The sequence below is a fragment of the Hippopotamus amphibius genome, chromosome 9 (assembly GCF_030028045.1).
Source record: "Hippopotamus amphibius kiboko isolate mHipAmp2 chromosome 9, mHipAmp2.hap2, whole genome shotgun sequence".
Classification (NCBI taxonomy): domain Eukaryota; kingdom Metazoa; phylum Chordata; class Mammalia; order Artiodactyla; family Hippopotamidae; genus Hippopotamus; species Hippopotamus amphibius.
Window position 1 is genome coordinate 72040181 of NC_080194.1, and position 12780 is coordinate 72052960.

At 37.8% G+C, this 12780-nt stretch overlaps 1 protein-coding gene and 2 non-coding genes across 4 annotated transcripts in view; 1 reads left to right on the forward strand and 2 right to left on the reverse strand.

Annotated features, from left to right (window-relative positions):
• INTS4 (integrator complex subunit 4) overlaps window positions 1–12780 on the forward strand; it is a 123731-nt gene that overhangs the window by 10320 nt on the left and 100631 nt on the right. For both annotated transcript variants that reach the window (XM_057747867.1, XM_057747868.1), the window contains exon 3: window positions 11366–11483. In XM_057747867.1, coding sequence (XP_057603850.1) covers window positions 11366–11483 — 118 coding nt within the window. The remainder of the gene's footprint in view (window positions 1–11365; window positions 11484–12780) is intronic.
• LOC130829529 (U6 spliceosomal RNA) lies at window positions 6828–6930 on the reverse strand. Its single transcript, XR_009047559.1, has one exon. It is a non-coding gene; the product is annotated as a U6 spliceosomal RNA (small nuclear RNA).
• Window positions 8677–8779, reverse strand: LOC130829530 (U6 spliceosomal RNA). Its single transcript, XR_009047560.1, has one exon. It is a non-coding gene; the product is annotated as a U6 spliceosomal RNA (small nuclear RNA).

The window sequence follows — 12780 nt, forward strand, 5'->3', positions numbered from 1 at the left end:
CTCAAAATTCTATGAGATATTATCTATATTGTTAACTGTAGCTATAGTTCATTCATTTTTACCACAGTATAAGATTTTATTGTATGAATGTACCATAATTTATTTATTCATTCTATTATTGATGGACATTTGGACTGTCTCCAGTTTTTAGCTATTATAGGAAAAATTGCCACGAACATTTTTGTACAAGTCTTTTGGTGTGTGTGGCTTGCAGTTCTGTGTAGTATATATCCTGGAATAGAATTACTGAGCCAACTGTTTTCCATAGTGGTAATACCAATTTATACTTGTATAATTCCAGTTGTTCCACATACTTGCCAGTAGCTGGAATTGATTTTTTTCATTTTGACATTCCTGTGGATGTATAGTCACTGTGGCCTTAATTTGCATTCCTTGGATTACTATAAAGGGGAGCAAGTTTAATATGTTTAATTGGATATCCTTTTGGGTAATACCTATTTGTCTCTTGCCTTTTTTAGAATCTTTTTTTCCTTATTGCTTTGTGGGAGTTCTTTATATTCTGGGTGTGAGTTTCTTTGGTTATACATGTTACAAATATCTTCTCCCCTTTTTGTCCCTTAATGTTGTATTTTGATGAAAATAAGTTCTTAGTGTAGCCCAATTTGACAGTCTCTTCATTTATATTTTCTTGTCTGATATAAGAAGGGTTTGCCCACCCTGAGCTCATTAAGACATTTTACTGTGTTATTACTAGAAGCTTTATTATTTGCTTTTTACATGGAACTGATTTATGTGTGTGATGCTTGGTGTATGGAAGTCCAAATGTCCCAGCACCATTTATTGAAAAGAGTGTCCTTTCCCCATTGTTTTGTAGTACCACCTTTGTGGTAAATCAAGTTTCTGTAAATGGATGGGTATGTTTCAGGGTTGTCTATTCTGTTGGTCTAGCTGTCTATTCTTATGCCAATACTGTGCTGTCTTAGCATAGCATTATAATAAATCTTGACATCTGGTAGGACAGCTTCTCCCATCTTGCTCTTCTTTAAGAATATATTAATTGTTCTTGGTCTTTTAGTTTCTTCATAAATTTTGAAATTTGTTTGTGAAAATCTGCCTCAAAAAAGTTCTTGTTAATAGGATTTTGATTAGGGTTGTGTTCACTCTGTAGTTAAGGTGGGGTTTGAAGATTGACGTTTTACAATATTGAGTCTTGCAATCCATGAACATGGTATGTCCATCATTTTAATGTTGTTTTCTGCATAGAGGTTTTATACATCTTTTTGTTAGTTATTCCTAGATAGTTAATATTTTGTTATTGTAAATAATATATTTAACAATTTTTATTTTCTAACAGTACATAGTAGATATTCAGAAATGCAATTGATTTTTGTTTATTAAATCCTTTATCTAGCAACCTTGTTAAGCTCATTTAACAATTTTAATAAATTATGTGTAGATTTTGGGTTCTTTATAAATAATCATACAGAATATAAAATATTATGATAGCAACTATCTTTTGATTAAAATTTGCATGGTATACCTATTTCTACCTTTTATTTTCATCTTTTTTATAACTTTTTACTTTATGACCCATGTAAACAACATGTAGTTAGTTTTTTTTTTAATTTCACCAGTGTTTTTTTTTAATTGGAGCATTTAGTTCATTACATTCAATGTGTCTTTTTTTTTTAAATTCTTTATTGGAATATAATTGCCTTACAGTCTTGTGCCAGTTTTTGAGGTACACCAAAGTGAATTAACTGTATTTATACATATATCCCCATATACCCTCCTTCCCGCTACTCCCTCCCACCCTCCCTATCCTGGCCCTGTAAGTCATCACCCATCATCAAGTTGATCTCCCTATGTTATGCAGCAACTTCCTACTAGCTATCTATTTTACATTTGGTAGTGTATGTACATCAGTGCTACTCTCTCACTTTGTCCCAGCTTCCCCTTCATCCCCCCCCAGCCCATGTCCTCAAGTCCATTCTCTACATCTGCATCTTTATTCTCACCCTGTTACTGGGTTCATCAGTACCATTTTTTTTTAGATTCCCTATATAGGAGTTAGCATATGGTATTTGTTTTTTTCTTTCTTGCTTACTTTGCTCTGTATGACAGTCTCTACATCTATCCACCTCATTACAAATAACTCAGTTTCATTCCTTTTTATGGCTGAGTAATATTCCATTGTATATATGTGCCACATCTTCTTTATCCATTCATCTGTTGATGGGCATTTAGGTTGCTTCCATGTCCTGGCTATTGTAAATAATACTGCAGTGAACATTATGATACATGTTTCTTTTTGGATTATGGTTTTCTCTGGGTATATGCCCAGTAGTGGGATTGCTGGTTCATATGGTAATTCCATTTTTAGTTTTTTAAGGAATCTCCAAACTGTTTTCCATAGTGGCTATACCAACTTACATTCCCACCAACAGTGCAGGAGGGTTCCCTTTTCTCCACACCATTTCCAGCATTTATTGTTTCTAGATGTTTTGATGATGGCCATTCAGACTGGTGTGAGGCGATACCTCATTGTGGCTTTAACTTGCATTTCTCTAATGATCAGTGATGTTGAGCATCTTTTCATGTGCTTGTTAGCCATCTGCATGTCTTCTTTGGAGAAGTGTCTATTTAGGTCTTCTGCCCATTTGTGGATTGGGTTATTTACTTTTTTAGTATCAAGCTGTCAGTGCATCTATTGATATATGTATGTTTTAGTCTACCCTCTTGGGGCTTCCCTGGTATCCCAGTGGTTAAGAATCTGCCTGGCAATGCAGGGGACACGAGTTCGATCCCTGGCCCGGGAAGATCCCACATGCCACAGAGCAGCTAAGCCTGTGCACCACAACTACTGAGCCTGTGCTCTAGAGCCCGTGAGCCACAACTAATGAGCCCATGCTCCACAACTACTGAAGCCCCTGTGCCTAGGGCCTGTGCTCCACAACAAGAGAAGCCACCGCAATGAGAAGCCTGCACACTGCAACAAAGAGGAGGCCCCACTCTCCACAACTATAGAAAGCCCGAGCACAGCAACAAAGGCCCAACACAGCCAATAAAATAAAAATAATTAATTAATTACAAAAAATAAGTCTACCCTCTTATTAAATGGCTTCTATTTGTCTTACCTGCTCAGTGTTCTTTTTTTCCTCTCATTTCTTGCCATCTTTTGCAATGACTCTTCTTAAAGAATTCTCTCCTCCATGCCTTTTTTATTAGCTTGGGAGTTATACATTCTTTTACACTTCTTTTACTGATTAACCTAGATATTACATGAATTCTTGACTTATCAAAGTTAAGTGTTAAATGGTACAGTTTCTATTTTGAACAATGAAAGGACTTTTTCTTTTATCCACCTTCCTGACTTACATGTGTGAAGGTAATTTTATGTTTTAATTCTCCATTTTTCACTCTGGAAGACATTGTTTTATACAGGCAATATTTATTTAGGTTTTCTTATGTATTTATCATTTACCCAAACGTATTTATCATTGCTTTTCTTTCCTTCCTGTATCTGTGACTATTCACCTGGGATTATTTTCCTTTTGGCTGAAGAATACCCTCTGATAATTCCATTTATTGTGAGTTTATTGGTGGCATGCATTGACAAATTCTTTGTGTTTGTATGGAAAAGTTTTAAGTTTTACCTCCATTCTTTTTATTATTATTTTTTCTTTCTTTTTGCTTTGGGCTGCATTGTGTGGTTTGTGGGATCTTAGTTCCCCAACCAGCGATTGAACTGAACCTGGGTCACAGCAGTGAAAGTGCTAAGTCCTAACCCCTGGACTGCCAGGAAATTCCCTTTACCTCCATTCTTGAAGGATGTTTTTGCTGTGTGTAGAATTTTAGACTGGCTGTTATTTATTTATTTATTTAGTACTTTAAATATATCATTGTATTGTTTCTTTTGAGAAATCACATGTCAGTCTTATTATTGACCTCTTTGAGGCGTAATCTTCTTTTCCTTTGTCTGCTTTTAGGAGTTTTTGCTTCTTATGGTTTTCAGCAATTTTTCTGTCATGTGCCTACCTGTGGATTTCTTTTCATTCATCCTACTTGGGGGTTCATACTGTTTGTTTTATTATTTGTGGCTTTGTACTTTTAATCAGAACAATTCTTGGCCATTATTTCTTCAAATTTTGCTTTTTTCTCATTCTCTCCTTCCTCTCCTTTTGGAACTCCTGTTGTATGTATGATGAACCATCTCATTTTATTCTATTTCCTTCTTTTCTGAATTTTCTTTCTTTTGTCTTTTGGTACTTCATTCTGAACCTGTCTTCAAGTTCACTAATTCTGTCTTCACCTTGTCTAATCTGCTGCTAAACCTATCTGTTGTTTCTGTTTTTTTCTTTTTTTTTAATAAAGTATTTTTTTAATTAATTAATTAATTGGCTGCATTAGGTCTTCATTGGTGTGTGAGGGTGCTCTCTAGTTGCGGTGAGCAGGGGCTACTCTTTGTTGTAGTGTGAGGGCTTCTCAGTGTGGTGGCTTCTCTTGTTGTGGAGCACGGGGTCTAGGTGCGAGGGCTTCAAGTAGTTGTGGCACACGGGCTCAGTAGTTGTGGCTTGCGGGCTCTAGAGCCCAGGCTCAGTAGTTGTGGCGCATGGTCTTAGTTGCTTCATGGCATATGGGATCATCCCAGACCAGGGATCGAACCTCTTGGACGGCTTATTGTTAACCACTGCACCACCAGGAAAGTCCCTATCTGTTGTTTCTTAATTTCATTTATTGCTTTTTATCATGTCTATAATTCGCTTTTTTAAAAAAAGTTTTAGCTCTCCAGTGAATTCTCAATTTTGTCTTTTATCTCTTTGAACATACTAAGCAGAGTTATCTTAAAGTCTGTGTCTGATTACTTCAGTAAATGGAGTACCTGTGGCTGTGTCTTATCATTTTTATTCATGTCATCTGATCTCATAGTGTGTCTTTTTTCTTATTGTATTAGGCAGTGTATTTCTAAAATTGTTTGTAAAAATAACTTGAGGCTTAGGATGACTTAATTTTTGTCCAGAGGGGATTTGTTTCTGTCTAGTCATCCAGGAAAACCTTATTTCTTGTTTTAGGAATTGAGGTGATTCAAAGATGAGCTGTAGTCCCTACCAAAGTCTATGTATTTTTTTTTTTTTTCCATGTAACTACCACTTTATTTATTTTTTATTTTTTATTTTTTTTGGGGGGTACACCAGGTTCAATCATCTGTTTTTATACACATATCCCCGTATTCCCTCCCTTCCTTGACTCCCCCGCCTCGAGTCCCCCCCACCCTCCCTGCCCCAGTCCTCTAAGGCATCTTCCATCCTCGAGTTGGACTCCCTTTGTTATACAACTTCCCACTGACTATTTTACAGTTGGTAGTATATATATGCCTGTACTACTCTCTCGCTTCGTCTCAGTTTCCCCTTCACCCCCCGCCCCCTCCCATACCTCGAGTTCTCCAGTCCATTCTCTGTATCTGCATCCTTGTTCTTGTCACTGAGTTCATCAGTACCATTTTTAGATTCCGTATATGTGAGTTAGCATACAATATTTGTCCTTCTCTTTCTGACTTACTTCACTCTGAATGACAGATTGTAGTTCTATCCACCTCATTACATATAGCTCCATCTCATCCCTTTTTATAGCTGAGTAATATTCCATTGTATATATATGCCACATCTTCTGTATCCATTCATTTGTTGATGGGCATTTCGGTTGCTTCCATGTCCTGGCTATTGTAAATAGTGCTGCAATAAACATTATGGTACAAGTTTCTTTTGGGATTATGGTTTTCTTTGGGTATATGCCTAGGAGTGGGATTACTGGATCATATGGTAGTTCTATTTGTAGTTTTTGAAGGAACCTCCAAATTGTTTTCCATAGTGGCTGTACCAACTTACAGTCCCACCAACAGTGCAGGAGAGTTCCCTTTTCTCCACACCCTCTCCAACATTTGTGGTTTCCAGACTTTGTGATGATGGCCATTCTGATTGGTGTGAGGTGATACCTCATTGTGGCTTTGACTTGCATTTCTCTGATGATGAGTGATGTTGAGCATCTTTTCATGTGTTTGTTGGCCATCTGTATGTCTTCTTTGGAGAAATGTCTATTTAGGTCTTCTGCCCATTTGTGGATTGGGTTATTTGCAAAGTCTATGTATTTTTAATTTAATCTTATATTATTGTAGCATTTGAGGATCCTAATGCAAAGTGATGGGGTTTATTGGGCTACCTCTGCTTATTCTCCTGCTCTTAGCCTTACACACTAGTCATTGTGCCCCTGCCCTCACTTGGCTGTTGGAAGCATTGCTTATTTTGCCAGTTATATATCTATCCCCTCACCTCTTCCAGTTGGTAGAAGTCTCCAGAAGAAGCAACCCAAACCTTCTTGGTCTATGACCTTTCTTGCATGATCCTGATTCTTTAATTCTTCATTTATCTTTTAGCTTTCAAATATCTTCAGATACACACACACACACACACACACACACAAGTATGTATGTACAGTACACATATATGTATATATGTATGTGTATATGCATATACACGCGTGTATATGCACATGTGTGTATGCGTGTGCACACACATACTTTTTTCTTTTTTGGCACACATAGTGCTCTTCTAGTTTTCCTTAGCAGGAAGAGTGTTCTGAATTACCTAGCCTGCCCCTAACAAAGTGGGAGTCTTGCCATTGTCTTTTGCTGGACTATTGCAGTATACTCTTTTTTTTTAAGTATTAATTTTTATTTAATTTATTAAAAGAATGAATGGAAAGATGGATAATTCTTTGCAACCATTCAGATTCTTTTGCTGTTCTGTAATTTCTTTTAATCAAATACTTTTTTTTTTTTTTTGCTGCCCTAAGAATTAAATTTTTTTCCCAAAAATATGGAATGCTCCATGAATTTGTCATCCCTGTGCAGGAGCCATGTGAGTCTTTTCTGTATCGTCCCAATTGTAGTGTATGAGCTGCTGAAGCAAGCACTGCAATATACTCTTTTTTTTTTTTTTTTTTTTTTATTTTTATTTTTTATTTTTTTTGGGGGTACACCAGGTTCAATCAACTGTTTTTATACACATATCCCCATATTCCCTCCCTTCCTTGACGCCCCCCCCTCGATTCCCCCCCACCCTCCCTGCCCCAGTCCTCTAAGGCATCTTCCATCCTCGAGTTGGACTCCCTTTGTTATACAACAACTTCCCACTGACTATTTTACAGTTGGTAGTATATATATGTCTGTACTACTCTCCCGCTTCTTCTCAGTTTCCCCTTCACCCCCCGCCCCCTCCCATACCTCGAGTTCTCCAGTCCATTCCCTGTATCTGCTTCCCTGTTCTTGTCACTGAGTTCATCAGTACCATTTTTAGATTCCGTATATGTGAGTTAGCATACAATATTTGTCTTTCTCTTTCTGACTTACTTCACTCTGAATGACAGATTATAGTTCTATCCACCTCATTACATATAGCTCCATCTCATCCCTTTTTATAGCTGAGTAATATTCCATTGTATATATATGCCACATCTTCTGTAGCCATTCATTTGTTGATGGGCATTTAGGTTGCTTCCATGTCCTGGCTATTGTAAATAGTGCTGCAATAAACATGATGGTACAAGTTTCTTTTGGGATGATGGTTTTCTTTGGGTATATGCCCAGGAGTGGGATGACTGGATCATATGGTAGTTCTATTTGTAGTTTTTTAAGGAACCTCCAAATTGTTTTCCATAGTGGCTGTACCAACTTACAGTCCCACCAACAGTGCAGGAGAGTTCCCTTTTCTCCACACCCTCTCCAACATTTGTTGTTTCCAGACTTTGTGATGATGGCCATTCTGACTGGTGTGAGGTGATACCTCATTGTGGCTTTGACTTGCATTTCTCTGATGATGAGTGATGTTGAGCATCTTTTCATGTGTTTGTTGGCCATCTGTATGTCTTCTTTGGAGAAATGTCTATTTAGGTCTTCTGCCCATTTGTGGATTGGGTTATTTGCAAAGTCTATGTATTTTTAATTTAATCTTATATTATTGTAGCATTTGAGGATCCTAATGCAAAGTGATGGGGTTTATTGGGCTACCTCTGCTTATTCTCCTGCTCTTAGCCTTACACACTAGTCATTGTGCCCCTGCCCTCACTTGGCTGTTGGAAGCATTGCTTATTTTGCCAGTTATATATCTATCCCCTCACCTCTTCCAGTTGGTAGAAGTCTCCAGAAGAAGCAACCCAAACCTTCTTGGTCTATGACCTTTCTTGCATGATCCTGATTCTTTAATTCTTCATTTATCTTTTAGCTTTCAAATATCTTCAGATACACACACACACACACACACACACACACAAGTATGTATGTACAGTACACATATATGTATATATGTATGTGTATATGCATATACACGCATGTATATGCACATGTGTGTATGCGTGTGCACACACATACTTTTTTCTTTTTTGGCACACATAGTGCTCTTCTAGTTTTCCTTAGCAGGAAGAGTGTTCTGAATTACCTAGCCTGCCCCTAACAAAGTGGGAGTCTTGCCATTGTCTTTTGCTGGACTATTGCAGTATACTCTTTTTTTTTTAAGTATTAATTTTTATTTAATTTATTAAAAGAATGAATGGAAAGATGGATAATTCTTTGCAACCATTCAGATTCTTTTGCTGTTCTATAATTTCTTTTAATCAAATACTTTTTTTTTTTTTTTGCTGCCCTAAGAATTAAATTTTTTTCCCAAAAATATGGAATGCTCCATGAATTTGTCATCCCTGTGCAGGAGCCATGTGAGTCTTTTCTGTATCGTCCCAATTGTAGTGTATGAGCTGCTGAAGCAAGCACTGCAATATACTCTTAATTTGTCTCTCTGGATACTTTTGCCCCTTCTAATCCAATCATTATATTGAAGCTGGATTGATACTTAAAAATTCAAATCTGTTTATGTCTCTCTCCTCTTTGTAGTTTTTCAAAGGATTTTTATTGTTCTTAGGACAAAGACTGTTCATTTGTTTATTCAACAGTGAACAAATATGTATTGAATTCTTGCTACATTCTGGGCACTATCAGAAGTACTTGCCATAATTCTCAAAAAGTTGTGGCACCTGCTTTTCTCTTTAGCCACATCTCATGGCAGTCTACATTTTAGCCACATTGTCCCCTTTTTCAGTTCTGGAAGCTTTCATAATCCAGAGCATTCATTTATTCTTTTCCTTCTGCCTCATATCAAAGTCTGTGTTTGATGTATGCTTTTACAGAACTCTCTTCTTTTACAATACAATTTTGTAATTATGTATTTGGACATTACTTGACAACTGTCTGCCTTGCCCATTAAAACTTACAGTTCCATAAGGGCAGTGTATCCCTATGGCTTAACACAGTGGCTCCTCGTAAGTGCTTGGAAAATCTTGTTGAGTAGACGGTTGATGAGTTACTTAATTCACTGAGTAAATTAAGTAGGACACTTGGCTTTTCCTTTTCCTGAACTCTTCCCTTTATTTTTATTTATTTTTATTTTTATAAACATTTGTCTTGAAACTTCTTTAGGGGACTTCCCTGGTGGCGCCATTGTTAAGACTCTGCCTGCCAGTGCAGGGAACACAGGTTCGATCCCTGAGCCTGGAAGATTCCACATGCCTCGGAGCAACTAAGCCCATGCACCACAGCTACTGAGCCTGTGCTCTAGAGCCTGAGAGCCACAACTGCTGAGCCCATATGCCATGACTTCTGAAGCCTGCGTGCCTAGAGCTTGTGATCTGCAGCAAGAAAAACCACCACAATGAGAAGCCCACACACCGCAACAGAGTAGTCCCTACTCGCCACAACTAGAGAAAGCCTGAGTGCAGCAACGAAAACCCAATGCAGCCAATAAATAAATGAATAAATAAATTTAAAAAAATTCTTTAGATTTTAGTCAATGACATTTTCCCCCTTTCAATTCATTTTAATTCAATTTTTTATGCTAAAGTTTTTTCTAATTAATTAATTTTTGGTTGCAGTGGGTCTTTGTTGCTGTGCATGGCCTTTCTCTAGTTGTGGTGAGCAATGGCTACTCTTCGTTGCAGTGAGCGGGCTTCTCATCACAGTGGCTTCCCTTGTTGCGGAGCACGGGCTCTAGGTGTGTGGGCTTCAGTAGTTGTAGCACATGGGCTCAGTAGTTGTGGCATGCAGGCCCTAGAGTACATGGGCTTCAGTAGTTGTGGTGCATGGGCTCAGTAGTTGTGGCTCTCAAGCTCTAGGGCATGTGGGCTTCAGGAGTTGTGGTGCTCGGGCTGTAGAGCTCAGGCTCAGTAGTTGTGGCACACAGGCTTAGTTGCTCTGCAGCATGTGGGATCCTCCTGGATCAGGAATCAAACCCATGTCCTCTGCATTGGCAGGCGGATTCTTAACCACTGCACCACCAGGGAAGTCCCTCTTACCTTTATTTTTATCAGAATGTACAAAGTGCTTTCTGGGCATTCTGCTAGTCCCTTTAGTGGCTCACATGTTGGTTGGGAAGACAGACACAGCCACATAATACACTGTGATAATTACAGGGGGCATGATAAAGGGTTGCACCAGGGTACTTGGGTGGTCCAAGGGAAGGTTACACTTATCCAGTTCAGGCATCAGAGATAAACTTCCTGGAGTTGCTGAACCTGAGGGGCAGGAGGGAGTGGCTTTGGGAGGTAGGGAGAACAATTTAGGCAGAGGAACAACCTGAGCAGAAGCTTGAAGCCTTATGGCATCACTGGTGGGGAATTGTGGGAGCAGTCTTGGCAGGCTGTTGAAAAAAACAGGTAGAGTGAAAACATTTTTCTGATGATAGCAGATAGCAGTTTCTGGGGGCTCGAAAAACGGTGGTGCTGACAGCAGAGTTGGGTGCCCAGTGCTGGTAGTGTTGGTGGTGCAAGCTGCTGCAACTCATGTGTAATTTGACTGCACAGTGGAGGAAAGTTTCTTTTAATCCCCAAAGCACACATCTGGTTAGAAGTTAATGACATCAGGAAGGTATAAAAATATTCCCATTCACTTTGCAGTATTTGAGTGTAACATACAGATTGAGAAAGACTTTCTCCCCAAAAGCATATAAAGTTAAGTTTTCAGAAATAAAGCTTAAGAATACTTGGATTGGGACTTCCCTGGTGGCGCAGTGGTTAAGACTCTGTGCTCCCAATGCAGGGAGCACAGGCTCCATTCCTGGTCAGGGAACTAGATCCCACATTCATGCTGTGACTAGGAGTTTGCATGCCACAACTAAGGAGCCTGCATGCTGAAACTAAGGAGCTGGTGTGCTGCTGCTAAGACCCACCGCAACAAAATAAATAAATACATAAATATTAAGAATACTTGGATCATTGACTCTATTTTGAGATATTAGTTTTCCATGTTCCTGTTTGTTGATTAGCTGAAAGAAGGGCGTCAAGGTAACAATAGTTTCTTTTGTTTCAGGAGAATGATCCATCGGTGAGACTGAAAATTGCATCACTGTTGGGTTTACTGTCAAAGACAGCAGGATTTTCACCGGACTGCATTATGGATGATGCCATTAACATCCTGCAGAATGAAAGTAAGTTGCAATTTAAAAGCTATATAGGGAATTCCCTGGAGGTCCAGTGGTTAGGACTCTGTGCTTCCACTGCAGGGAGCACAGGCTCCATCCCTGGTTGGGGAGCTAAGATCCCTAATGCCATGTGGCACAGTCAAAAAAAAAAGCTGTATAATCAGAGCAGAAATCTTTAGTTCCTTTTGTATAGAATGTATAACAAAATTTTGTTGTGTTGTGGTTATTGAAAAGGAATTTGAGGGTGATTCAATAAAACCGTGTACATATATTTACATTAGAGTTAAAATACAGGTTTGTCTCTTAATAGCTATCATTTATTGACCTCTACTAAATGCCATATACTTAAGGTAGTTTGCATATGACATAAGATAGATACTATTGTCCCCATTTTATAGGTGGGGAAACTGAAGCCCAGAGACATTAACTAACTTGTTCAAGGTTACATAGGATGTGACAGAGTTGTTGTTTTGTTGACTGTGCCTACTAACTCAGAAACCGTGGGAGGTGCTGCCCTGGTCATGGGGTCCCCCACAATTTAGTTCCTATAAAAGCAACATCTCCTAGGTCTCATATGTTGTTACCTTTCCTATTTGTTCCCTGTTGATGCCCACTAAAATTATTCTCAGTGTTTAGTTGAAAAGGAAAACTATTTTAACTTAAAACATTTTTTTATTATTTATCTAGTTTTATTTGTGTACAAGATTTTCCTATAGAGTTAGTGCCTTGATATTTATTCTGAAATTAAATAAAAAGAAATCCTTTGTTGCTGTTTCTGAAAGTATTGTAGTTTTGTTTGAATTGGTTGTAGTTTCAAAAAATAGTTTTATTTCATTTTAGGGTATACATATTTAAACAAATATGATTATTTAAATATTGGACAACATTTAGTCTATAAACTTAAGAGGTTATAAGAGTAATAAAGGGCCAGTGAACTCAAGTGACAATCTAAATTCATTTATTGTACAATTGTTTAATTATAACAAATATCTTATGTAAGTGGCCCATTGGTTGAAGTTGAGAATTTTTTATTTTGTTAGAAGCAACTTTATTTTTAAATTTTATTTGTATTGAATTTTGACCCAAGGCTTTTAATTCATAGGAAACAATAAAAAAATCTTAAAAAATTTGTTTTGGCATTTATTGAAATGCCATTGTGATGACATTAAAGAGAAATTTAAAAATATTCCTGCTACTACCATAAAACAATTTGTTTTGCATATTACCTTTTACTTATGTAAGTTGTATGTGGTTGTATTTACAGTGAATGTATTATTTTGTTTTGGTGTGTTTACTTAACATC